The sequence below is a fragment of the Anguilla anguilla genome, chromosome 13 (assembly GCF_013347855.1).
Source record: "Anguilla anguilla isolate fAngAng1 chromosome 13, fAngAng1.pri, whole genome shotgun sequence".
NCBI lineage: Eukaryota > Metazoa > Chordata > Actinopteri > Anguilliformes > Anguillidae > Anguilla > Anguilla anguilla.
In genome coordinates, this window is record NC_049213.1 from 25,155,693 (window position 1) to 25,183,409 (window position 27,717).

The 27,717-nt window shown below is 41.4% G+C and overlaps 3 protein-coding genes across 4 annotated transcripts in view; 1 reads left to right on the forward strand and 2 right to left on the reverse strand.

The window, feature by feature from the left end:
- mst1rb (macrophage stimulating 1 receptor b) overlaps positions 1-8,210 on the reverse strand; it is a 28,355-nt gene extending 20,145 nt beyond the window's left edge. The window contains exons 1-2 of the mRNA XM_035386728.1: positions 7,833-8,210; positions 2,975-4,273 (exon numbers count right to left, since the gene is read on the reverse strand). Of these exons, the coding sequence (XP_035242619.1) occupies positions 2,975-4,177 (1,203 nt within the window). The 5' untranslated portion in view covers positions 4,178-4,273; positions 7,833-8,210. The remainder of the gene's footprint in view (positions 1-2,974; positions 4,274-7,832) is intronic.
- A 1,824-nt stretch (positions 8,211-10,034) lies between these two features.
- mon1a (MON1 secretory trafficking family member A) lies at positions 10,035-19,183 on the reverse strand. Its single transcript, XM_035388706.1, has 6 exons — positions 18,969-19,183; positions 18,055-18,206; positions 14,172-14,597; positions 12,471-13,236; positions 12,124-12,271; positions 10,035-11,810 (listed from the first exon to the last, which is right to left on the reverse strand). The coding sequence occupies exons 1-6, from the start codon at positions 19,166-19,168 to the stop codon at positions 11,670-11,672; spliced, it is 1,833 nt and encodes a 610-aa protein (XP_035244597.1). The 5' UTR covers positions 19,169-19,183; the 3' UTR covers positions 10,035-11,669.
- On the forward strand, positions 18,131-26,522 carry traip (TRAF-interacting protein). Of its 2 annotated transcripts, none has more exons than XM_035388708.1 (16): positions 18,131-18,228; positions 19,999-20,111; positions 20,773-20,830; positions 20,955-21,041; positions 21,479-21,518; positions 21,658-21,785; positions 21,955-22,049; positions 22,579-22,692; positions 22,934-23,021; positions 23,246-23,335; positions 23,698-23,786; positions 24,275-24,430; positions 24,533-24,578; positions 24,859-24,972; positions 25,116-25,166; positions 25,606-26,522. In XM_035388708.1, the coding sequence occupies exons 2-16, from the start codon at positions 20,014-20,016 to the stop codon at positions 25,768-25,770; spliced, it is 1,419 nt and encodes a 472-aa protein (XP_035244599.1). In that variant the 5' UTR covers positions 18,131-18,228; positions 19,999-20,013; the 3' UTR covers positions 25,771-26,522. The 2 variants fall into 2 exon arrangements, with proteins under 2 accessions (XP_035244599.1, XP_035244598.1); XM_035388707.1 differs by lacking the exon at positions 18,131-18,228 and adding an exon at positions 19,630-19,808.
- Positions 26,523-27,717: the final 1,195 nt, after the last annotated feature.

Genomic DNA, 27,717 nt, shown 5'->3' on the forward strand with positions numbered 1-27,717 from the left:
AATATAAAGAGCATAATGTGATACACTTTTTTTGTTATCTAATGGGCAGTCATTTGTAAAAGTAGTTTGGAAACTTTGGCTGTTAACAGAAGGTTGTACAGCTAAAGCAGATTCTGGGGGCTTTGCTAATGTCCTCTTATGCAATGCATTGTTTACTGTAAATATGGAAGATATTTCAGTTGTACTGAATAACAACAACCACAACCATATTATTTTAACTGTAGATGTAATCAATTTTTATCATATTTTGAGTTTTGTCAATGAGTATATCATAGTCCTTCTTCATACTCTAGTCTTAAATATTAAACTCAGTTGTATGTTGTGATGGCACATTATGTGTACAGTATATCAACGTATGTTATTATGTCTTGGAATGCCAATCATATTGCAGTGTATATTTAATTAGACTCACTTAGCAGATGTTCTTACCCAGGGCGATTTAGCCTATAGGGTAAGTACATTCTATACATTCTGTACACACTATAAGTACATTCACCTGATTAATACGAGCAATACCTGGCTATCAACATTTCTGAACTAGAACCAAAGTATACATTTGAAATATATGCCCATAACAAACTTCAAGCCAAAAAACTGACTATACTGCAACTATACTTGATTGATTGTTTTACACATCAGGGATAAAAATGAAAGCTAATTCAAAGACTTCTCTCAATATTCTTTATCTCATAAAATGAGAACTGTTTTGGTCAACTCAACCTTCTTCTAAACTCACTGAAAGATTAAGTGTAGTAAAACACCCTAGAACCAGGAGTTGGGTTCCATTTGGATGGTGCCCATTAAACCTTCCGCTTGGCAAACAAAATAACTATTGTTATTATACTATAATCAATGATGTCATGTATATCCATCTTTGCATGCTTAATGCAACTGAAATTGAGAATTTTTTAGTTATGTGACACAATCATGCATCTGATGAAGATGCTATTCTGTGCCAGGTGATTAAAAAACAGTATTCCCCACCTCACAAAAAGTAGATTATATTTAAAATGCACCTTCCTTTAAATCTCATAGTATTTTTTTTTTAACAGAACACCAAGTGAGCACTAGGCCCCTTTCAAAATTCTGTTTCCTTTCTCTAGTTCTGCTTAACAATGAATAATTATCATTGAAGGGGGTAAAGTTTTTTCCCATGGAAGGTAACAACATGTTATTTTAAAAGGAATATAATTTCACCAAAAATAGAAAACTTTATCCTCTCTTGCACCTGTGCATTATTAAAGCAAAATAATTATCTGAGAGAATTCAGCATTCAGGAGAAAAAAGCATTGGTAAAAGCATTACAGGTCAAGGCAAAAAGAGCACTTCAAAATCATTATTAGGCTAAAGGGATTGTGTAGAACAATGATATCCTCTAAGCACTCCTGAACAATTTAGGAAATGGGAGCATGAGACAGTGAGGCAGGGAATGTTGCACAAAGGGAGTTTAAGATGACTCAGCAGCAGTAATGCCTTCTGGGAAGCATATCTATATTGCCAACCTGATTATGAAGCTGACTGAGGCTTGGCTTGATTAAAACCTAGATGGAATAGCTGGGAAAATCAGATTGTTGTTTGAGGTTGCTTTGGTTAGCCAGTAGAAACATCTATTGTACCAAACAGAAATTACTATGCCCCAGTGCAGTCACTGGGACTTTTTTCGGATAAGACGTTGCTTTTGGTCATTAAAGTGCACTGGAGGTTTGCCGTACGTTATGGCAGGAGCACACTAGTGAATTGTGGGGCACAACTGGTAATTCCAATGAGGAGGAAAACTACTATTTTGCTTGAAATACACACAGAAGCAATTTTCACCATAATTTCATCTGCTGCCGAGAGACCAGAAAGTTAGATGGACAGAAAAGTGTCCATGCTGTGTATTAAAGTTTATAGTGATAACTAACACCTTGGATTTACTTTTTCATAAAAAGATTCCCCTCATAAATCAGCCAAGCCTGCATTCCACTGCTAATCGTGTCTCTGTGAGTGAGCCAAGAGAGGATTTCAGCAAACACTACATCACGCCTGGCTGCAGTATGACTCCTGGATAAGGTAGCACAAGTGACATAACTCATCGATGACATGTCTTACATAAAACATCATTCATCGCATACTCCTCATTACACTTTGTCACCACCTCATAGGTAAAATGATTTATGTGTACACAAATATTAGATTCACACAAATATAATCTAAAGTAAAATCTGTTTTTTCTAAAACTGCAGCAGTACTGTTTAATTCCTGGGCAAGATATTGCCATTATGCCCATTCATAATTCAACTTGAACTGAATTAATTTCGCGCTGTAAAACAGATCATTTAAAATAAATATGCACAACATTTCAAATGGTAGGCCAGCCTACTTTATAAACTTACAATTTCACACTTAAGGCTAATCATATCATGGGTATCATGGCTATACCATTCCATTACAACACTTAAGACGACAATGATAACAGCCACATGGTCATTTTAGTTTGTGCTAAATGAATGGCACATAAGTTTCAATGGAAACACTTCACTGGGGGAGAGTAATCATTTACCATCCCACATATAGTTAGCAAAGGCATTGTCTTATATACTCGTATGGTTGCTGCATATTTCAGTCACAGCAGCTGCAGTGAAATGCTCAGACTTGCAAACTTTACACTAATTGCCATCCCTGCATGACATTGCTTGCTCCCTTTGCAAAAAACACTTTTTAAATATAATCAAACAGTAGTCTTGCTTCACCATCTGGTCTGAGTGTTTTGCAACCTACAACATCCACAATTTTAACCGTACTTGTACCATTTGTAATTATTGTACTTCCTGAACAGTATATTTGCATTAAGTTTTTTTTTTCATTCATTGGTGAATTGATGTTTAGGCTATGATTAAACTGAGTAAAATACAGTTCCAGTGTCAGTGTGAGGCTAAGGCTGGGGTGAGACAGGGTGTGAGTGGGTTAACAGCCGGGCCTGTGTTGGGCTTACCTCGTGGGGACAGTTTTCACACGGCCGGAAGTAGCAGAGCCCCCTGGACAGCTGCTCTGGACCGGACTTGCAGCACGCGTCAACACCCTCATCGATGGCCTTATTTACATTGGCCACGGGGAACGCGCAAAGGGCGGAGTCATGGTCGGGCTTCCCAGAGTCGTCAGTCACTGCGAAAACGCCGTACAGGATGTCTTCGTTCTCCTCGGCGCCCAACTCCTCCGCCAGCTCCTTCCCAGCCTTTCCAAAGTGCGCAGCCTGCAGCACGTTGTACACCACATCCCTCCAGTCCTCCCTCCTCCTCCTCCTCCTCCTGCGCTTGGGTTCAAAGCGGCACTCCAGCACCACCTCACGGTACCGCCGTATATCCCACTCGTTACGCGGGAGCCGACCCAGTCGCGTTTGGAAGGCGGAGGAATCCTGATTCGGACTCTCCCTCTGAACAGACAGGAAGTATACGTAGTCCTTTGTGAAGAAGCTGTAGATGTAATCGATGCGGTACGACCCGCGCAAGCCCGGCAGCACAGTGAGGCCCTGGACGTCGGTGTGGAACCCGTTTTCAGTTGACAGTGGCCGACGCACCGATATCGACTTCCTGCCATACTTCTGGGCCACACTATCATTGACGGTTGCCGCTACAAAGAAGTAAACTGTCTGTCCCTCCTCCACCATGGTCACCTTAGTGCCCAGGGGGCTGGCCAGGCAGTCCGGACAGTTAGTCGGGGAGTTGAATTCCTTCCTAAATAAACATTTGGAGGAGGAGGGTGGCCCTTTCTCCACAAGTTGGTGGAAAGAGCAGACGCCATACTGAGAGCTTCCGCAAGTGTACAAATACATGAAATACGAGTCAAACAGCAAGACCTCATTGTCTGTGTTCTCCAGTGTGCCAGGAGCCCTTTCAATATCACACAAGTCACAGACCCTGCATTCAGGACTACCCACGGGACCTGTCCTCAGCACCCATTTCTTACCCAGAGTACCGTTTACTGCCTCGATAACATTCTGCGAGGCCACATAGACCTCATGGTAGTACGGATTAGTCACAATGTTCTGTATGAGGTCACGTGCCTGAAAGAAGGGCAGCTTGTAGGGCACTGAGAAATCCACAGTTCTGGGGGGGCTCGCGGGGCAGGAGGTGAGAGCGAGAGCGGCAAAAGTCTGCATCCAGACACATGTCACCAGCAGGGCGGCGCTGTTGACCATCTCCACTACAGGGGCAGGAAGATGAACACACGGATGTCTTCTGTTACCTACCAGACAGACGTTCCCTCCGGATCATCTTGAGAGGACCGGCAGGAGCTTAATGGAAAAATATGAATGTCAGAATGACTTAATTAAAAACTATCTTAAAAAGAAGGAATCCACTTTGCAGTAGCAGCAACAGTGACAGGCTAACATGAGTTTTTCTGATAGACAAATATCAGTCTGGTTCATTTACAGGTATATACTGTATGTGGATTATGCTGTGAAATAAGGTAATAGTATTATGTTATCATTATGTTATGATCCATTAAAAGCTACTACATTCCAAAATAAAACACGCTACGTAATAATAACAGTAATATGAATCTATGGTGGTAATACAATATGTTATACTTCATAACCAAATCGCATGGGAAAGCTTCTGTTCATAATACAATAGGAATGTAACTAAAAGCTTTTGTGTCTGGATCAGACTACAATCAAGATTCAAGACTGTGTGCTCATGGAGACCATGTATGACAGGATCCTGAGTCATGGTTAATAAGCAGTGTTACTGGCTAGAACATGTTCTAACTCTGTTGGAGATCAGAAGCTCATAGCTACTGTATAACACTAACATATGAATTTATTGTTTCAAACACCTCAGTGAGTGTGAAGCATACATAGACAATACATGACAAATAGTAATGGTTAAGAATATTGTATTGCATAGTAAACTAATAATATGTAAATATGATCAGTAGCAGCACTGAACAACAATGTATCCTCTGGTCAATCAGTTGCATCTGTCTACTGAAGAAGACACACACACACGCACACACACACACACACACACACACACACGCACACACACACTCTTTGGCAGCAGAGCAACATCTTGTTTCAAAGAAAATTTGAATGACTAACTGTTCCAACTTTGCTCTTTCTGAGTTGGAAAGGTTGTTGATTAATAAAACTTGCACCATAAAGTAAACTTGTTAGAGTTTAATGTATTCAAATTACAAAGCCTCATGCAAAAAAGCATGAAGCTGAAATTATGATTTGATTTTTCATATCAGTTCTCTCTTTGGAGTTTTTGCCACATATGCTGAAGGAATGTTAATCAAATAATGATAAATAATTATAACAAAAAACAAAACCATGAACATAATCAAAATGGTGCCTCTGTTTCCATTTATGCAAGGATTGCTGGTCATCAGGGTTAGGTACAATTATATTTCAGTTAGTTGGTGCTATCAATTTTAAAGTATTAAATTATTCTTTTTAAAATACCCATAATTATTTTTCAATCAATACATTGAATTTAAACCAATTTCCCAAATTTTCTGAATTAAAATTAATTGATAGATATGATATGGCAATAATCCAGATCTGTTAATCTCCATGAAACAACATCCATGGATTTTGTCACAGGGATTTCACAGTGGAGGATTCTACTATATATAACCTACTTGGTGCTGAATTTGTTAAAATTAAGCTTTCCAAGTTTTGTAGTAGTAATAGTATGAGCAGAACTTTATGTATTTGCAGTCAAGCTGTTATCATTACCCCAACTGCACTTCAAGAAGTGATAAAACAATTTAATTACATACCAAATGCCTTGCTTATTTGTTTGTTTATTATACACACTTTTTTTCATTCAAAAAACAATGTGTAAACATGCCTTTTCTTTTATAATGCCCAAAGTACTTAGCATGTGAGCCAGAACTCTGGGTCAATGATTAACAGAAAAATCACAGTTTGGCCATCAGACCAGGCCTGGACCTCTCCACTTTGCATTCTTGTCACACTCCGACGTGCCTTTTGAAGTAAAATATCCGTACGGACTAATGGTTGTACAATATGCACCTTCTAAAGCAACAGATGAGCTGATGATTATTCAAATACATGACATGGAATTTTCATGGTTGAATTTTATTTTTATGTGGGTGAGGGGAATGGGTTGTGGTCAGACAAATGCATGCAGTCATGCAAAGTTTATTCTGAATAAAAACATATGTTTTTCAGTCCTGAGAAATGAACTGCATGGCAGTATTTGTAATCATTTAAAGATTAATACTTCCACTGTGACACTTGTCAAATGTTAATGTGTATGGCTCTACCTAGAAATGACTCAGGCCAAGGGCTAACCATTGTGGAACATGACCATACATATTAATTGTAGGAACATGCTTTTTTCAGGTACCTGGTTAGTAAATCCAAGGTCAGACAAGTTTCCATTCTCTCTCATGGTGACAGAACTGTGCTTAGAATATAACTGTCATTCCTCATTTATCCCAGTGATGAAATTTCTTGTTGAGTATATCTTGTTTGTGTATTATTACAGCTTATTGTTATCATAAGGAACAACAAAATCTAATTAATTAATTCGTTTTGAGTGAAAAATTTGTCAGTGTTCACGAAAATGAATCAACCGTCAGAACTGCAGTAAATGGAAAACATATGTCTCGCTCACAATAAACACCAGCTGTGAATCATGGTTGCTGTTTGGGGTGGCAAGTCAAGGACATGTCCTATATACTACACTGTACTCTGCTACAAACACACACACACACACATTTTTTTTTTTTTTTTTGGCGGTTGGAGGGAAACGTTTAGAAAAAGGTTTCTAAGATTTCAGTCTCAACACCATTCTTTCAGTGCCCTTAAATAGAAATGGATAAACTGATAAACTGGAAAGGTGAGTTCATGGCACGTCTATGGTCTAAAATAAACCTGCTGAAGTCTGTATTGTCATATTGGCAATCTACCACAAGGACATGCTGCCAAGTACCATCCACATGTACTTGGATTGCAGTGCCCCAGGAAATGTTCAAGTCCTCAAGTGTCTGCAAGCATAATGTCCTGTCAAAGGTCCCAACATAACTTTAAGGGCATTATTGTCACTCATAGGAAGCACCCCACCCCACACAAAAATTGCTTTGACTTATTTGCCCTTTTAAATACTACATGTCTTCAAATGTCCCATGCACAATATCCATGAAATCAAATGCAGTCATGCCACACTAATGCTCCTGTTTTGTTCCTGTTATTCAAGTCGATATTTTTACTACACATTTCAGAAAAACACATACGATTTCGTAGTTTGTCAGTTTCCAGACGTCATTAATATTGTTTGTATTAATATGGGGGAAAAGACTAATTAGCACCCCCTCCAGGATTCATTTACCGGACATAAATTTACCAATAGGAAAAGTCTCTCCTGACAAGCTCAGGCATATTTTATTTATTAATATCGTGTTGTAAAATGCATAATTCAGAAATAACTATTAGGTTTTCAGAAATATAACGCGGTCTAATAACTTTCCACAAATACATACGCAGCATAATTCCTGCAACCACTTTATAAATCAGCAGCCTAATCTGGCAGTTACGTATTCAAGTCCTAAAGCGAGCTGTACAGTAGCCAACTGGACATAATTATTTTGTACATTCCATGACAACATAATCCACATAGGTACAAATAAAGAATAACTAATGAATCATGAAACTGCACTCTTCAATACTACACCTCATAGAAATGCAGATGGATTTTACAGATATGGACTAACACAGAACGCGTGTTTTTTTTTTTTCTTTTTTTTTTTTGTTTCAGCCCGACGACAAATTGAAAAGAAATGTTTGTCAACGGTCTGGTTGCGTTTCGAGTACGTACCTGTATGAGAGAGGTAAATGAGCCCTGGCGCACGGATGGTTCACTGCATGGCAAACTTTTCAAAGTTATCCAACGGAGAGGCTCCAGTAAATATTGTTAGCCTTTGTATCGGGTACTTGCTTGTTGATACCGCATGTGGATATTTTCAATCCCAGACTTTTATAATAATGCGTTAATGTGTAAGGTAATCTCTTTATTGATTTGTTTAGCAATTTTAAAAAGATGAACCGTACCCAGTGGAACGTTTTGGTCACAAACTGGTTCGTAGCGCTCTACGCATCGATGAACACTTGCTCCTCCCTTCCAAGGGGATGCACGAGATTACACAATTCTGTACAGACAGCTATCCCATCATATCTTAAATTTATGTCGGAACTTCCTGAAGAAACAAAGAAAGAACAAGTGCAAATGAAATGAGGGCGGGAAACTGCAGTTTTCGCTTTTTGTGTTTAGCAGAAGTGAAGCATTTGTATTATGATTTAACGATCGCGTCATAATGAGCGACTCGCGAAGAGGTTTCATTTATCATACCACGTCATTTCTAATATGTGGCACATCACTACCGCGTGTACAGCAAAGATGACCTGAATTAAAAAATTACTCTGTACTTTAAGTTTTCAAGGAAGAACGAAAATTTAAATTCCGCAGGTTGCTAGACGTCCTTTTCAGTTATGAAGAATAAACTGCAGCTATTTAAACCTGCACGTTGAACCCAGATGTTTCATGCCCACCTGCTCCAAACATCCTCATGTCATAACATGAAGGTTTGTTAAGAAACACCAAAGCCTTACCAACTGCTTGAACAAGTCAGGGAGTTCTACTGTAATACTGCCCCTGCATCCTGTCCTGTAGGCTATGCTTCAGGCTTCCTGTGAGTGACAAAAATTAGAGATCTACAAATTAATTAATATGCTCGGCTGAATAAAACAAGTTTATTTGCAATAATATATTTGTTGCATTTAACATAACTATTTGAATCCATTTTTGCTAAATGACTTGTAACACTTGCAAAACAGAGGTAATAAATCATTTAAATTCCAGTCAGATGGTCCTCAGAGAATTATTTCAAGGTGGTGAGACTGAGAGAATGGCCTTTGGACAAGGTATTTTACTTCCAGAGAACGCTCAATCGGTGTTAAGGTAAAGTGTCCGAAATCTGGACTTCCTATGGATTTTGGATGTTGGGCTGAAGTCTGCAACTGCAGCATAAAAGAAAAAAGAACAAGACCGTTCACTGTACATAAGCAGATACCTTAGGAAACATGATGAAATTAAAGCATTTGTCAGATATCATTGATAGAACACTGATTCCGCACAACCAGCCAATCCTCTCACAGTAAAATAAATACACTGTTGGTTTAGGTCTGCAACAATTCCGACAGAATGAAACCAGCAATAAAGACAACGTTCAGCAGAACTCTGTATGCACGTGCATACAAGCTTGTTCACACTGCCCACAAGTCACGTAGCAATAGCCAATATTGTCAGTACAGTATGAATAGCACAATAATATTAGTTCAGCTTTGAAAATCTAGTATTTTTTGAAATATGACAATTGAAATACAGTAAAATTATTTTTCAGCATTTCAGCATCAAAATTATGCAATAAGATTTTTTGCTACGTGTATGTAGTTAAATATTGACAAAGGTGAAACCACAGCCTGTGTAGAAGGTAATGTTCTGTTGTACAGTAACAAGTTATTGCACCATAGTTAACCAATGAAGTTACTGCACATAGCAATGGCCTCACTTATATCGGAGTGTGGCACAGTGGTGGCACTGCGCTTGTAACCGAAAGGTCGCAGGTTCGATTCCCGGGTAAGGACACTGCCGTTGTACCCTTGAGCAAGGTACTTAACCTGCATTGCTTCAGTATATATCCAGCTGTATAAATGGATACAATGTAAAGTGCTATGTAAAAAGTTGTGTAAGTCGCTCTGGATAAGAGCGTCTGCTAAATGCCTGTTATGTAATGTAATGTAATATCACAATAAACTTCCATTCATTAAAGTACCAAGCAGTGCACTCTTTGTGACAAAGTGAGAAATACACTGAAACTTTTAATAAAATTCAAAATAAAAACTAAAAATAATGAAAGGCAATGTATTCATATTTCAGGTTTACTTAATGTGTGTTTGTGTGTACTTCAAAAAAAAAAAAAAGTGGTGCAATGACAGAAAAGAAAAAACAAATTACTCACAATTACCTGTTTAATAATTTTATTCATATTATTAAGACCTCAAGAACAGTCCTTGATGCTTGATCCCAGAAATAACCATAAACTGCCCCGATGCAGAGGTGGTCACACAGGGATGTACAGAGCACTCGCAGTGTGTAACAGTATCAGTGGTCCCAGGTGTAACTGGAAGCAGCTTAGGGTATTTGCCCATTAGTGGCTTCCACTCAGGATAGTCATAAACTTCTAGTACGACCTGGAATGGCTCACACTGACATGGGTCACTGGTGCTACTGCCATATCTGCTCCTGTCCACACACTTACAGCTTTACGACAGTCCGAAGTCGCGCAGTAACCTCAACTTAAGCACAAGCTTCCGCTGTAACTGCTGTCCGAGTGCCCAGCTGAAGTGAATTAGTTGAGACATAAAGGGAGATAAAGAAAGGATAAACCAATAAAGCAAAATGACTAATTTATTACTCCATAAAATTATGAAGTGCCTTGTTTCAAAATAAAACAAAAGGCTTGTTGCTGAGTGCTGTAACAACTGCAGAGAAATTGAGATTAATGTTTGCAGTGAGACATACAGATAGTTACTGGTCTGCTGAGCTGAATGGGAAAGGGGGCAGATGTACTGTATAGTAATAAATAACAATCTTGCTTGTATGCGTCGACTATGGAGGCTAGTCCATGATGGAAATACACGTGCAAATTTTAAAGGGCCCCATTTAACCCCTTGATAACAAGACACACACTCAGCAACAGAAAAATGTAAGTAACAAATTACATAATCGGAAATTAAGAAAAAACAACACACTTTTCATGTCCTCTCTAAAAGCATAAAATAAAACCAAGCCTGGAATGGAGAGGCACATAAAGTGTGTACATAGTAAAAAGGTTAATAAAGTTTCCATCACAGTTGTAAAGGTCCTGGTGTGATGAAATTCTCAGTTATTGTTCTGAAGTAGTTACATTCTTTGGAACATATTCATAAGCACACTACTTGGTCCTCCTGATGCATTTCCAGCAAGTTTTTAAAACTGCTCCCCATGGTGCCCGTTTGTTTGCTTTACTTTATTTTTTCTCACTAAAATAACCAACAGGGGTATTTCTGATATGTTCACATGGCAACTTATTACAGTGACAGGTCTCTACTTATAGGCAAAAAATGTTTGGAACTCCAAATGCAAGCACAGCAGTGAGAAATTAAACTACTATGCATCATGACAAATTTTCAATATTGTTATTCTTGTTATATATTATTTCTATCATTTTAATTTAAACATTAGCAACGCATCTCTCCCATACTAGATACCCTGATCACTGCAGAAGCCGAGATGGTTCACTATTAGCTAGGAAGCAGATTAAATGTAAACACTGAACCCAGCCACTGACCGCAGGCTGCAACCCTGACCCACGGTCAGCCGTGATTGAGTCAGCACACGCAACCCCACCGACCAATAAAAGCCACGAATGCACATGAGCAGCAGGTGTGAAATTAAGCCACAATCTACAGGGCCTACGCTTTTGACCTCAGCCCCAGTTCTGAATAATAGGGCTCTGATGGGTTTTGCTCAAGGCTGTGGTTTCGCGGCTTTAACAGCAGTGGGTGTGCATGACAGCCTGTGCATTTCCTGACATGGTGGAGGGCGGTGCGGAGCTCAATACGTCTGCGGGCTGAGGATGAAGAGACGGTCTTCCTCTTTCCTGATCCACTTCAGCAGCTTATTGATGGCGGATATAGCCAGAGCCTTCGTCCCCAGGGGACTGAAGCACAGGTAGAGCTCAAAGCCACTCGTTACCTGGGGGGGGGGGGGGGGGGGGGGGGAGAGCAATCAATGCTGGTTTAGCCTTCTAAGAAAACCTAAATTCAATTATGAGGGTCCAGTACACATTGCCCATATGTATGCACTTCCTCAACAGGTGGTCATCCACCTTTTAAAGGGATCATTTATACACATGAATAAACAGGCCCGTCCAAAGCATTTGCTTGGTAAGAAAACCCATTTTAAAAGTGTGGCAAGCGCTCAAGAATGAAAAAGGAGCTGTTGATCACAAAGGATTGGATTGACCCAGGAGTTCGGTCACTTGCCCTTCTCAGCGCAATGAGCTTACCCAGGACAATAGGTTCTCCCTCTCTGCACAGTGGTAGATGAAACGTAGCGGGCGTGTCGGGTGGTGCATGCGACTGTGCAAGTACTGGTACAGTCCCATGAGCCTCTCCTGCTCCTCCTCGGACTGGTATGGAATGGGAATCTCAGGACTGTCAATCAAGAGGAAAGAGAAGGAAGTCAGAGGAAAAGCATGCAAAACAGGGGAAAAAACTACAGATAAAAATAATATGGAAAAATGTGGAAAAATACATGCACATATCCTCAAGAGAGGGAGGAACCCGGAGAGGGAAAGGGAGAGAGAAAGAGAGAGAGGAAAAAAAGAGAGGGAGAGAGAGCATAAACACTCACCTGGTGTAAAGTCCAGAGCTCTTGGACTTGTACACAAAGTGCCGCAGTTCTGGGATGCCCACCTGGGACACGGGGTAGCTGGGGGCCAGCAGCGCCTCCTGCAGGGCCTGGTAGGTGCTGCGGCGGCGGAGGCGCTCCAGGAAGCGGCGCTTGCAGTCAGACAGTGTGAAGAAGTCCTCCCGGTCGGTGGAGATGAGGATGAGGCACAGGTCCGAGGCGGGCTCCAGGTAGGAGATGTGGGCGTGGAAGAAGCCGGCGGTGTTGAACTTGGGCAGGCAGATGGGCGTCCAGCCCTCGCCCTCGCGGAAGGAGGAGGACGAGCCCACCAGGTTATACAGCAGGTGCAGGTCCATGTGGTGCAGGTACTGGTCCTTCTTGCGCACCAGCGTCACCAGCCTGCTGCCCGCCAGCAGGATGGAGAACACCAGGTTCTTGGCCTTGGCGGCCTGCAGGCTGGAGGACACCACGTCGCGCAGGGAGCTGGGCAGCGGGACGCAGGTGACCGCGCTCAGGAAGAGGCCCGGGTCGCAGTCCAGGAGCCTGAGCAGGTTGTCCGTCAGGTGCTCGGAGCCGGCCAGCAGGCGCCGGAGGTCGTAGTTCTGCTTGATCTGGAAAACGTGGTTGAGCTGGGTGAGCGTGAGGAGGCTGATGATCTGGTAGTAGATGTACAGCAGCTCGCGGGTCAGCTCCCGCTCCGACTGCCGGGTTCGAGACACGCCCACCAGAACCAGGGGACTCTTGCGCAGGAACACCACTTTGTAACCCTCTGCAAGAAAAGGCAGGAAAACTTAAGGCCACCAAAAAAATGTTAAACACCCAGGGAAGGGTTCTGGAAATGCTAAGCAGGGCTAAAAAGCATAAATATTTATTTTCAGCTCAGGCTGAGTCCCATTATTCAAGTGAAATTTTCATGAAGAAAAGCATTCTTCATCTACAATGGTCTTCCGTGCCCATTGTCCTGGTTTTTATTAACTGAACATAAATAACTGAAAAGTGAAACCAAAGAAAACAGAAGCTACTGGCCAGGTAGAAAAAAAGAAGGGCAGCTGGTTTTATGATTTCAGTTTGAGGCAGTTCCTTTTTCAATCCTATCTTTCAGAAAATATGTGAGTAGGCTCACACAGTAAATTGGCAGCAAATGATGACATCACCCTCTAGAGACTATAAGATCTATGTTTACCCAGCAACTGCACACCAAATATGCACTTTCTTCAAGAAGCTGGAGACAAAGACAAGCCTGGAATAAGACTGGTGCTCTGACTGTGACCCCCAGGAACTGAAGCTTCTCAGCCTTGGGGAATGCTCTGTCATCTGTTTTGAGAGCTGAAGGATGTAATCAGCATATTTCACTTCATTCAAGGCAACCTACTGCTGCAGATAATTAAACGAAACTGAGGGTTTACACCTTCTGCTTATCAGCCAAAATATCAAATTAAATTCCTTTCACGCCATAAAACAAAATGGACTTTCCAAGGCCAGCACTAATAGTCATTTGTTCCCTTCTCTTCATGCTAGGACTAACTCCCAACAGTCTATTCAGCTAGCTCTTTGTCACAAGATGAGAGGTTTCTACAGCATACCGTTTATACTGGCACACTGAGGCAGACAGAGATGACCTCCTTTATTATAGTACAAGGCCCACCCACCCCAACCCATCTGCATCTGTCTGGAAGCCATCTGCTCCACAGACCCACCCCTCACCTGCATGGATGGAGCGGATGATGTTTTTCCCCGCTTCCACAAAGGAGACCAGCGCCATCATGACGCCCATGGTGCTGGAGAGCGCCTCCTCCGTGCCGTAGCGGGAGTAGATGGGCTTCCCCGCTTCGCTCAGCACAAACACGTGCTTCCGGTGCCTCCGCCAGGCCTCGCTGTTCACGTCCTCCTCCTTCACCCTGCCCCCACCTGACTGAACCTCCTCCTGCTCCTGCTCCTCCTCGCCTGGTTGCCCCTGCATCTTCTCGTTTTCTTCTCCTTCGGTCCTGGGCTTCTCCACCTCTGGGCCTCTTTCAGACCTGTCCCCGCCCTCCGGCACCTGCACCTCCTCCTCTTGCTCCTGCTCCCCATCTGCTGTCAGGTCCTCAAATGACTGTGCATGTACAAACATGGCGCTGTCTTGTCCGGCTCCTGGAGAAGAGGACGAGAAACAATCATAATATAAAAGAACCCAATCTAACACACAGGAACCCTGACAGAATCCAGACACAACACTGACAGAACACTACCAATGTGTTTTCAACCATTTCACTGACAGTCTTTCCTGTAATGCTGTGAAAGACATGGCAGCAGCTTGCTGTTGATTATGATGTCACATGCCTACCAATTTTTTGGCAGCATTACATTATGAATCGAGGAAGCAGCCCTAGAAATGACTGTGTTGTATACTCGCTAATAAGAATAGCTTTTATGAGAAATGAAAGGTGGTAATATTTTACTGCCAGAGAGCAAAGAGACAAGAAAGGAGGTCACAACCACTAAACTGCCACTTCAATTCACTGCAGTTTTGTATCTTCAGGAATGGGCAATATATCCCCATAAAATGCAGCCTCAAATAAGACATCTATAATCATATAACTATTGGATGACAGGCTTCTCTGGGCCAGCTACCACAAGGGGAAAAGATACAAACACAGCTGGGTCACTGTGCCTTCTTTTCATGACTCAGATCTGTTGGCTGAAGCATTTGGCAGGGTTATGGTGGCTCACGGTTATTCTGTTTCCGCCCACTGAGTGAGGGAGCAAAGAGCAGTGACATCCAATTATATTACTCATGTCCAGAAATATTCCTGGCCTGACTTTTGCATCCTGTTTTTACAAATAATTTCAATGACATTAATCAGCCATGTTGGAGATCCCCTTAGCAGGCAAGTCAGCCTAAGAATACAATAATTATGAAATAAATGGTGTTTTGCATGTGTCAGGGTCTCTAGCATCTACTACAGCACAAATGAGAAAGTGCCAAAACCGTTTCTGGCAAAAGCTTGTTGAGCCGAGAACACACAGGAACCATGTCAACTGGGAAAAACCCAACGGTAATGACAGAGTGCATTCCTGAGGATGAAAATTCAAACCACAGTGGACAACTACTGAGCAGCTTAAATGGACCAAAACGCCCAACACCAGGCTGCGTCTCCTCTGAAGCTTTTGAAAATCATTCCTATTCACAGCCTTTGTCATTCAATGCGTGGTCATTACTAACCACAGCCTCCTTCGCAATTCCTCCAGCATCTTATCAGCTAGCATTCACGTCATTGAAATCAGCCCTGCCACTTCCTGCCCCTCCAGCAGAGATGTGTCATGGCTCACCATGCGTAATAAGTAATACATAATGGCCTTATCTAAAGTACACTGGCTAAAAATAAGACATTTAATGTCAACTTAGTTAAGAAATTACATTTGAAAACACCAATCTGGTCAGAAATATATAGCCCAAGTCACGAAGTGTGTGTGTGTGTGTGTGTGTCTGTCTGTCTGTCTGTCTGGTTTACAGGACAATGCATCAAGGCTCAAAATTAATGAGGTTTACACTGAACGGGGCTGGCTGCAATCAAGCCTGGCTGTGATCAATCAGCTGAATCTATCAATCAAATTTGGTCAATTGGCAGATTGAGTAACTAACTAATAACTTTTTCACATGGGTGATATGGGTGTTTGATAGCTTTTTTCATTAAATAAAAGAAATAATAATTTTAAAATGTGTTTTCAGTTTACTCGGTTTCCCTTTGTTTAATAATACATTCTGTCTAAAGACCTGAAACCATTCGGTGTGACAATTACGTAATAAAAGAGGAACTCAGTAAGGGGAAGTGCTTTTTCACGGCACAGTACAAGCCACAATAGCACTCAGATTTGTCTTAATTGAAATATGTCATATTTGGAATAAGGCCTTTTTTTAGGATATTTAATCAGAATGTGCTGTTCACATGAGCCATATCATATTCAGGATATGGTCTCATTCAGAATAATATCTAAATACGAGTGTGCATATATAAAAGTATCCATTGGTGAATTACTATTTCCTGCAAAGAGGGGGTATATGTTCATCTTTAAAAAATCTGATATATATTCTTTATGAAAAATAGCAAAACAATTTTAAACAAAATTAATTATGAAATCAACACAGACAGTGTACTGTTGAGCAGTGGCAAGCTGCAGTAAGGGCTGCAGAAACAAGCTTGCTTTTTTTCAGTTGAACACTATGAGCTAACATAGAGATTCTGCTCTTCAGTTACTGAAAAGATGACAGAAAACAGTACTCACAATCTGGGATTTAGACTTACTTTTGCAATAATAAGTGGTTTTGCAAATTCCCACTGCAAAATTCTATTAGCATATTGGGATTTTTTCTTTTGTGAGTTGTCAGTTAGATTAATCTCAGCTGCTGCTTTCCAGTCTGTATACTTACAAGGCAGCAACACTTGTTTCATTTCAGCCTCATTAATGGAAGTTCTGTTTGTAAGTTTCCATAAACGCTGGAGGGCAAGATTGTAGATCTTGTGAGGGAATTTAGGGAGAGACATTGACGTCACCGGATCAGCACAAGTCTGAAGTGTATGAATTTGCCTTCTGCTTACTTACCCGCAGCTGTGCTGTGCTGTGCTTGTTCAGCTTTGCATAGCTATGGCAACAGACTGTCTGACTACAGCTCGCGTGCCAGTACCACAGCATTGACAATGAGAGCCTCACAGTGTACAACGCCTAACGAGTCACAACTAGCCACTCACTGGATGAGACCTCAATTGAAGAGAGGTCAGATAAGGAGAACATCTTTTTTGTATAATTCCAGAGCAACAGGACATTCACAAAGGAAAGCAAAAAAAAAAAAAAAACACTAAAATTATAAGGACCTTAATACCACATGCACATGAATATTAATACAAAATGACAAACATGTCAAAACTGAAAACACGTCAAGCCTTCATTACATAACTGGTCAAATATATATAAATTATCGGATTAAGGGCAAATAATCAGCCAAGCTAAGCAGTTTATATTCAACAGTTCTATACATTAGTATACATCTTGCAGTAGATTATTAACATGAAGACCTTTTCTCAATGGTACAGCAGCAGTGGTTCATTTGAAATTCGATCAAGCACTCTCCACAACCCCAACCATAAATTGTTACTCTTGTAGTGGCAGAGAAGTCTTTAAATCATTCCATGCTTCACATGGAATGATGGAAATATGGAACAAAAATGATGGAAATAATAATATAATACAGACATGATTATATTAGGCTATATTTTATTTATGAGTCCATTTGCATATAGGCCACACAAATCTCTGTACAGAGAAGGCTAAAAGTAGCAACAAAAGATATATTTTATAGACTAACCATTTCTGACAAATGTAGGCATTGCACTTCCTTAAATGCAATAACCTTATATTGCACACACTACACTGTAATGGAAGTAAGCATGCATGATAAGTAATGGCACCTTACTGCTCATAAAGCTTTCATGTATACCTTGTCTTGAAACATCAACGCCCAGAGACTTCTGGGCTCAGCACCACCAACACCTCAGTGAACCTCATACATTTCTGTTGATTTGCCTTTTAGAAAGGTCACTAAAAAACCCACCTGGTTCCGTCCCTTCCACCAGACCTGGCGTAGGACTGTCCGACCTGTCACGGCGCAGACGGTCAACAGGGGCTAGGTTGCCGTTCTCTAACGGCACACTGTTATTGTGCACGTCGGCCTCCATCCCTGTATCTGGCTTCAGAGGCAAACACCTGTGGGAAAAAAAACATGTAGGTAGGTCTACCGGTAATGTTAACCTTCGCAGAGGTCTGAATGCACAGAAATGGCTCACCTGTCTTCTAGCGCCAAGAGAACATAATTTAGTGAAATTATAGTCAGTCATACTCATTCGCGCAACGTGTGCATGAATCTGGAGTTGGACAGCTAGTTAGCTAATTAACGTTGTGGCAACAGACAGTAAGGTGGGTTACTTTATATTATTCTACTTCAGAGGTAACGTCAATGTTATAAAACATATAGACTATATAGAAAGCAACTAACGTTAGTAAATTAACGTTATACTATGCAACGCTACTGCTCACTGTAACTTACTGGGTGATTTGTAGCCATGCCACTAGCATTAATCGCCAATGGTCATTGGAGAAAACGCTAAATAGACGGTTTGATATTATCCATTATAGAGCACGTTTGGTGGCCACATTACGAGCAAACGTACTGGTTATGACAAGTTCAAATTTCTTGCTATTTAACGCTAGACTATATGCTGTGCCCGTGAAGAAAATATGTCCGCTAACTAGCTATGTAGCTACGTAGCTAATACTAGATGAAGTTTGCTCGCAAGTGAATCAAGTCCCGTGCCAAGCGTCGTTAGCTTGCTAGCTAACCACATTTAGGCAACGGATTTACGTTTGTTCTTTGCAGGAATGCATTTGGGAAAAAAACATTTCTACGAAGATTTTTAAGGAATCAATAATAACTCTTCGTTGCAGCACAATTTAATTTTGTTTACGAACCTTTCAATGATCCAAGCTAAAGAATAGCATGCTCTGATTGTTTTTTCTTGCCCTGGTTGCGAAAGGAACTCCAGTCCTGTCACGGAGGTCACCTCCGTGAAATGAAGAATGCATGGAATTGTGGGACGTAGAGTTTTCTCACTACATTTTATCCTTGTCACACTCACTAGTGGAGGCTCGTGTTCGTTCTCTTCTTGCATTACTTGTCTTGGAAATTCTCGGTTGAGCTTGAATACATGATGAGTTCTTGCTTAAACTTTTTGTGCTGTATACATCTTAATAAATATAGCAGGCACTTCTGTGAAAGTTCCTACATATTAGAACCGCAGCCATCCAATATGAGATACAATTACCTAGACAAAGTTCAAGGTGCCCAGACAGGGAACTATGTCCACTTTTGGCTTGCTGTGATTCAACATTAACATGCTCGTAGTTAACATGCTTTTTTCAAGCAGGACCTTGCTTAGTCTCACTTTTATTTTTATTTTTACAGTCTCTAATTCACATTCAAACCAAATACTGCTGTACTTCCACGACACGTGGAACAGTTGTTGTCGGTGGAGTTAGTTTGGTCAGAAAATAGGCAACTTTGCGTCTCTCATTTCCCTCAGTCTCCAATAAACAAATTTTGGTTCCTCCAAGCCACCATAGTTGTTACGCGTTGTGTAAAATGGGCGGAGAAAGACTACCTTTTGAACAAAGCGCGGCATAGCAAAAGCTCTAAGCAAAGCAGCTAGTACAAATTTTGTAGCTAGTTATTAGCGCAGAATTGACTGTATTAATGTGCGAAGCCATGAAGGGGGGGTTTGATGTTCAAAGTTAAAACCCAAGGCGTAATCTGTGCGTAAATCATAACATTTCCGATTGTAGTCTATAACGTTTGCCAGTAAGATGTGTTTTGGTGATGTAACGCACCATTAGCTAGCTAGCTAACTAACTTGTTAAATTAGCAAGATTGTGCATTATTCATTGGATAACTAGTTAGCCAGTTAAATGTTTCGCACTGTTTATCTTCCATTTCCCCGATCAGGTATGTTCGCGAACAATGCCAATTCGAGCCTGCTGTACAATCTGTTCGGATTTCTTCGATCACTCTAAAGATGTGGCAGCCATTCACTGCGGCCATACCTTCCACTATGAATGGTAAAGTCTTACGTTACAAATCGAATGCTTTGACATGCCTGAAATTAGCTCGTTTGATGTATCGGTGTTATGCAATTCACTTGTGGCTTACTTGTTTACATTCTGGACAGATTAGATGGCGAAGTAAATCTATCGTTGTTTCTTTCGCAGCACTTTCGACACAAGAAATATGGGAAGCGCTTTCTTAAAATGTATTCTTACTGTGAAGAGTGCCTGACTCGCAACCATAGAAATGTGTTACAGTTTTCAGGAAGTTACAGATTATGGGCCATAGATTAGGCTATGCAATACATTTGACTGTATAGTCAAGGTAACGCTGTAACTTAACAAATTACTTTTAATGGCTGTTATAATGTAACTTTTAAAAGTGGCTTTCCTCAGCACTGCTTCTAACACACAACGTCCCTCTTTCTTTGTTCAGTTGACAGTTGCCATATTGGACATATGACAAGTTAAAAATATTAGAACCAACTTATTTGCTTCCTTAATTGATTGAGTATTGTAATCTTTCCTCACAGTTTGTTGTTGACACCTCAAAGGTCCCTGCCACATTGTAGGCAGGGTAATGCTTTGTGCAAATACAAGAATGACTAGGCTGTGTATGGCCAGCTATGTAGTGATAATTTAAATGTCCATATTGCTAAATGTTATTTTATTGCAGTCTTCTCCAGTGGTTCCAGACAGCCCCGAATAAGACCTGTCCACAGTGCAGAAAACAGGTATTCGAGTGACTTTATTGTTCTTTTACATTTTAGTGTTGGCTGTGCACCTATGTTGTACTGATCCAGTATGCACACCTGTATGTGTGGTATTCTTTTGTGATCCCCGAACTCCCATCCATAGGTCAGCACCAGACATATCATCAGTAAGCTGTTCTTTGACTTGGGCGGGGAGGGGGAGAGTACAGCTGTGGATCCGGAGAGTTTACAGGTACCTTTTTAAAGTGGCTTTTCATTCTTTTTAACATTCAAGTTGATCAAGGGAACTGTTTGTTGTGGCAAGAACATGCAGGGCTTACCTTAAATCTGTTGTATGGCAGCTGTGCTCCCGAAAGCTATGAAAACAAACGTTGTGATATATTTTGTATATTTATTGTCTGCATGTGTGTGTAGGACTCACACCTGTCAGTCAGGATAGTGTCGGTAGTTATAGCTTTGGTGAAACAATGCTCTAACTAGTGACGCTATCCTGATTCCCAAAAGGCCAAGCCCTGTCAATGTTTTATATTGCTATGTTGTAGAGTGAGAAACCAGGGTTTAATTCCTATATCCAGCATACCAACAATTTGCATCATTGAAAGCCCCCAGTGCTCACTCCCGACACACATATCTAATAATTTTGTCATTTCTGTTTGTCTTGGTTTTCAGAATGAACTTTATAGAATTAAAGTGCAGCTTAGTGACAAAGGTAAGACAAAAGTACTGCTTGTAACAAATTTACCTTTAATAGTCATGGTTGAAAGTATGCTGTACCCCGAGTTGCCTTTCAGAAGTACTACTGAGGGAGTGCAGTGTCTGTGTGTGTTTACCTTCATTCTCTGTTTCAGAGAGAGACTGGCAGGTACAGCATAAGATGATTAAGACCTTGAAGCAGACTGTGGACAGCCAGAGAGTGGACCTGGAGAGTGTGATGAAGGAGGTCACAGAAAAGGATATAATCTGCTCAGCATTGCGGGTAACCACTACCACCTGGCATCTCAGGTCGCATGCTGCTACCTAGTGCAATTCACAACATGCTCTTTCTTTCTGCTATATTGGTAACAATGGGCAATTACGCCAGAAAGATGTCATATTCGTGTGTTTTTGGACTTGATGTTTGTATGTGTGTTCTCTGTACCTTTCAGAAACAGATGAAGTACATGGAGAACCAGCATGGTGAGATGCAGTCTGCTAAGGAAGAGGCCCAGCGCCTGAGAACCAAGTTGAAGACCTACGAGAGGTACAGATACTTTTATTTTGTTTGTTTGTTTGTTTTTTTTTTAACTGAACACATGTATTTTAATGAATTAATTTATTTAACCAGGTACGTCTCATTGAGATTAAAATCTCTTTTTCGTGAGAGGCCCGGCCAGGAAGGCAGCATAAAACAGTTACAACAATATTTTAAATCTAGACAACATAAAAAGCCAAATGTTCTGTCACATACTGTGTACATTCACAAGAATTGTGAGGTGTGGCCTTGAAAAATTACTTTATTACTATTATTATTATTATGATAATTCTGTTACTGACCCATTGGAGATCGCTTTAACACATTATAATCCATACTAATATATTTGAAGATTTGTATGGTAGTACGATGTGAACTTGTATGGTGTAATTTGAGCAATCCTGATCCTGTAGTCCCGTAACTTCACATGTCTGTCGTGCGGACACGTGCTTGAGGCTCACAGAAATGCTGCAGTCTTATGTGATTGTGTGGTCTGTCATTATTATGACTGTTTTGTCACTGACCTGTGTGTGTCCAGTCTGAACCTGGTTCTACAGGGCCATCGCGATGAGGTGGAGGCTATGATCACAGACATGGGGGTGGGCCATTCTGCTGTGGAGCAGCTCTCCATCTACTGCATCTCTCTCAAGAAGTGAGTGATTCATGCCCTGCTCCACCATTGCTATCCCAGAGGTGGGCCGAGATGCCCGCTTTCTCCTGATTTGCTAATGCGTTTTCACCTTCAAATCACTTCCTCTGTTCAGATGCTCTTGATATCCTTTCACCAAGCCCTGTACGACAATGAATATTTTGTGTATACTTGCCTTTTTCTCTTTGGTAATGTAAGATGTTGGGTTTCTCATGATTGTGTCATTTTTCTTTGTTCTCTTCAGGGAGTATGAGAACCTGAAAGCCAGCCACAGGTCCTCCAGTGAGATGGGTGAGAAGCTCAGGAGGGAACTCTTTGCATCTAACAGCAAGGTAATGTGCTCACGTCTGTTAAAGGCTGTTATGGCAGTCCTCTGGCTAGAGTATGTTTGAATGCATATCTCAAGAAAGGAGATGTTTCAGTTAATAGATACAGACTCACCGGTGTAGAATCTCTCTGTCACATGTTAGTATAGGAACAGCTTCTCGGTGTTTAGAGTGGTGCTGGCTCTTTTTGTGTTAGAAGATTGTATGTGCTCACCAACCGTGCTCTGTAGTTACAGAAAGCTACCGCGGATATGAATAGGATGAAAGAGGACATGAAGGCCATGCAGGAGGACCTGAGGAACTCTGACAAAGAGATCACTGTGAGCCCTTCTAATCAAGAGCTCCCAATGCATCCGCATGTGGACATTTCTAATGTGGACATTTCTTTTTACTCAGTTCATTTAACATTTTGAACAGCTCCAATCCTCAATGGGTTTGGAGCTTGTACAGAATGTAAACTGTACATCACTGTGTAATTTTAAAAGAAAAAAATAGTGATTTTTGATATATTTATACTTTAACATTTTTCAGACCCGGCAAAAGGTTGTTATTAATGATAGACCTGTCTGTATTGAACGTAGCAAATTCCAGTCACTGTGTAAATATTCCCATTTTCTGCCTTTCCCAGAGAGTTTGTACATTGTTTGAAAGTGTCGTATGGTTGTTTGCTGTTTCCTGTCAGAGTCTGAAGAAGAAGGTGGAGATCTTGCAGAAAACTCTGAGCACACCCACTCGCACCAACGAGGCACTTAGCAGGCTGGTCTTCGAGAGGTCTGTGGCATTTTTAATACAGTCTCTCCACCATAAGCAGCTCTGTACTGCATTAAAAGGGGGTATAGATACCAGATAATAAATGTTAGCTAAATATTACAGAGTAATATTTGTATTTTTTTCTACATACTTAATGGCACAGGTAAACATTGCCATATCCCAGAAAGTACCGTTTGTTCAGGCAAGTAGGTTTCTTACTAGCTTTCCTGACTGGGCAAGTGTGAAACAACCTTATACGTGAAATCTAGTGACGCTTTATATAAACGAGGGTGCAGTAGTTGTGGCATTTCCCAATGAGAAACTGGGTAGTGTTAAGGACTGGATTTGGATTTAGAATTCTGAGGCGCAATACTGAATGCTCTTGGTGATTTTGGTGTGTGATGATATTTGTAAGCAGTACTGAGTTCACTCATTGGTAGCTTTTTGATAGAGCTGATCAATAGCCAGTGGATGTCGCTAACATGCTAATTGTGCTTATTTCTGGGCAGCCCTGCCCCTATGGAGCTGAAACAGCCTCGACTGCACCAGCCTGAGGGGAGCGGGGACATCGACCTCAACGTGACCTTCGACGTCTCCACCCCTGAACTGCCGGACAAAAAGGCCGGGCACGTCCCTTCCAAGAAGATGCGGCTGGACCCTGCGGAGTGAGTGTCCTTTCAGAGTCTCTGCTCCTCTTTCACTCCTCCCCTCTGAGGAGTTTGCCGCATTCCTTGCGGATTGAGTTTGATTTTGTCTGTCTCCTCCAGCTTCTCATCTTCAGCGCACACTGACCGCTCCTCTGCAGGAAGCAAGGTACAGAGTTCCTCTGAATCCGGGGGATAAAGCACTGGGCAAAGAATGCTAGAATATCCTAAATTAAAAACTATTATTATTACATTTTTATTAAATCCGCCTTCAAATTTGTTTAATCTTTCATTATTTATTCTTGATCTTAATCCTGGAGTTCTGGATCTCTCATCTCATGATATATGATAAATTTTATTTTTGACAATTTACTCTAAAGTCAGCAAATTCTTGGACTTTGCGCTCTGTGATTGTAATTGTGTGTGTCTGTCTGTCTGTCTCTCTGCAGAACCGTGCCCCAGAAGAGGACATCACCATGCAGCCCTTCCTGCGCAACTCCATCCTCTTCAGGAAGAAGAATTTTGGAAGCATGCTAGACCCCCAGCGGACCAGACTAGGAGCTGTGAGTCACGCTTCCTTAGCTTTCCTCCTCCTGAGACTGCAGGATTGGGTACTTCTCATCAGGACCTGCCTCTGTCTCCCTCTCCCTGTCCCCTGTGCTGGTTCTCCATGCCATTGGCCCTAGTAATTCCTGGAATCTTTCAGGTGAGAACCGGCTACGATGGTCTGGGCGGAAGAACCAAATTCATCCAGCCTGTATCCTTATCTGTGACTGTGGCGTTATACACCATTGAACTACTTCACCTGTGAGGCAATGTGCTACAGCTGGTAGGGTATTGGTCACATAAAGGATCAATTCCAGGGTAAGTACCCAGCTGGGATGGAATATCAGTGAACATGGTGCTTAACCTGAATGGCTAAATACGCTTCTGCAGTTACACAAAATACTGAAAAACAACACCTGAAATGCCTTGATGAATTAAAACGGCTTCTTTCAGTTTTGGTACTTTCGATATAATCATATGAGGAACTGTAGAACTGTGTCTTAATTGGTTCATCTGTGAATTTTAAATGGGGAAATCCTGAGTGGATTTTGTAGGAGGTTGTCCCTGCTTTGGATGCTGTGTCATCTGTATTACCCTCATTTCTGGGGAGAGGGCCGTCCCTGTTTTCCTTGACTCCGCCCCTCCTCCAGTCCCCTATGTCGGATATCCGCCCTCTGGTGATGAAGGGCAAGAGGAAGGTCTCACGGCCGCCAGGTGGCAAGCTGCCTGGCTGTGCCACCACCTTGGACAGCTTCCTGGACCCTCAGCCTATCAACGCCAAGTCTTCACCAGCAGTGCTAGGGGACAAATCCTAAACAGTCTTGACAAGGGACAGCCCACTTCAGTGAGGGAGCGAAATAACTAATGGGGAAAATCTTGGCTTCCAGCAGTTGCCACTAGAGGTCGCTCTTTAGCCACGCACGGTTCCATGGAGATCCGTGTTCTTCCTGTAGCAATTGTAAGGGGCGAAGCGAACGAGTGGGGCTTACCCTTAGTTTCTGTGCACTTGGTGTTTGTCTTTTTTGTTGTAGCTGGAGCGTGTTCTTCCTTTAACCGAAAACGATACTCTCCCACAACAGTAAATCCAGGCACCCGTAACTAGTGTGTCCGTTACGGGAGTTAGAGATGATCGGTTGGGGAGGAGGGAGAGATCGTTTTGATCTGCCGTCAACACGTAAAAATATATTTTTATACTTTGTGTGGTCAGGCATTGTGGTCTGTCTTATTTTATATTGCTGTGTGCAGTATTAGTGAGTCAGTGTGCAGGCAAGGTTTGCTGGTAGTGTGCTCCGTGATGATATTTCCAGGTTGTATCATCATAGTTAATTTCAACCGAAGAGCAAACGTAACTGTTTTTATCTGTGTCTGAATGTGTGATGGCTTGGGCCAACAGGGCGTTTATGCTCTACTGTAGATAACAAAGGTTATTTATTTTCGATTTACAAGAATGAGGTTTCCAGTTCATTTTAATTGGCATCTGTCCCTGTCAGAAGTCTTGTCTTTATATGTGTGAATTTGAAGATGTGTATGGTCCTTCATAAAATAAACAAAAATTTCTAGTCCTTTGTATGGTGTGCTTAGTCTGAGTTGTGGGTGTGTATCTGTTAGCAAAGCGCATCCATTTTGATGTAGAAGTTTATGTTCATGAAAATCCTTTAAACAGGTTCACCCAGGGGATCTTGTCATGGACTCCCTCAAAGCTTGACTATTGGAGAGGAGACCTACAGAGGGCATTGTATGTAAAGCAATGGCAGTGAAGTACAGCCTTTCATTGTGACTGTATTTATATATTCAGTGGCCAGTAGAGGAGGCCATCTGCACAGTTATATTCACTGAAAGTTCCACATCTGGTCAGACTTCAGATGGCAACTTATGTTGCTAATGAGACAGGAAATGGTTCTGAGTCAGGTGGTATTTCCTGTTGATGTTTTGGTCCAGGGTGTGACTAGTCATTTCTGCAATGATGGTTTGTTATTTTGAGTTTCTATTGATTATCACTATATCTCATATCCTTGCTCATTATGACAGTTGTAAGTTAAGACCATCATTCCATGCAGTCTTGTAATAGCTAGAGCTTAAATATTTAGTGGTCCTCCAACTATTTTAAGACATGACTTGAACAGAACTGAAGTTATTAGATGTTTGTTATTAAAATACATTTTGTATAACTTTATATTATGTTGAGTCAGAACAAGCTTTGGATGAGAATGCATGTTTATCATTTTAGTTTTTGGGCAAGGTCTCAGCCAAACCAAAAGGCAAAACTTATAAAGCCACAGCATTTGTGCCATGGCATTCACTTGTTCTAAACTCTTATTAAAATGTCTTTCCCAAGTCTGCAGTATTGAGGGTGTGTATGCTTCTGCACACTTCTCAAGCATCGATGCATGAACTAAGAAAATGCGCCCGTTGCCCAAAATATGTACAGTCCTCTGGATGCATCTTAAACACCTCGTCTATTTTTAAATTGTGCTTTTTGTGCCCAGCAGAGCAGCCATGTTGTCTCCGTTGATAGTGTAGTCGTTATCTGGATTGACAACTTGCAATATGTTTGCATGCGTATGAAACTGACTTGTGTTCAGTTGGAGGCTTCTCTAGAATTTCCCTGATGGATTGCAATGTAGGAGAGGGTAGGCCACATGAATGGATTCCACTCTAAAGGGAAATCTCACTGTTTTTATTTGGTTTCTCTGGGGCCAAACATCACAGCAAGGATAGATAGCCCTGGAGAATGGAGCACTGTTATGGATTCCAGTGTACTC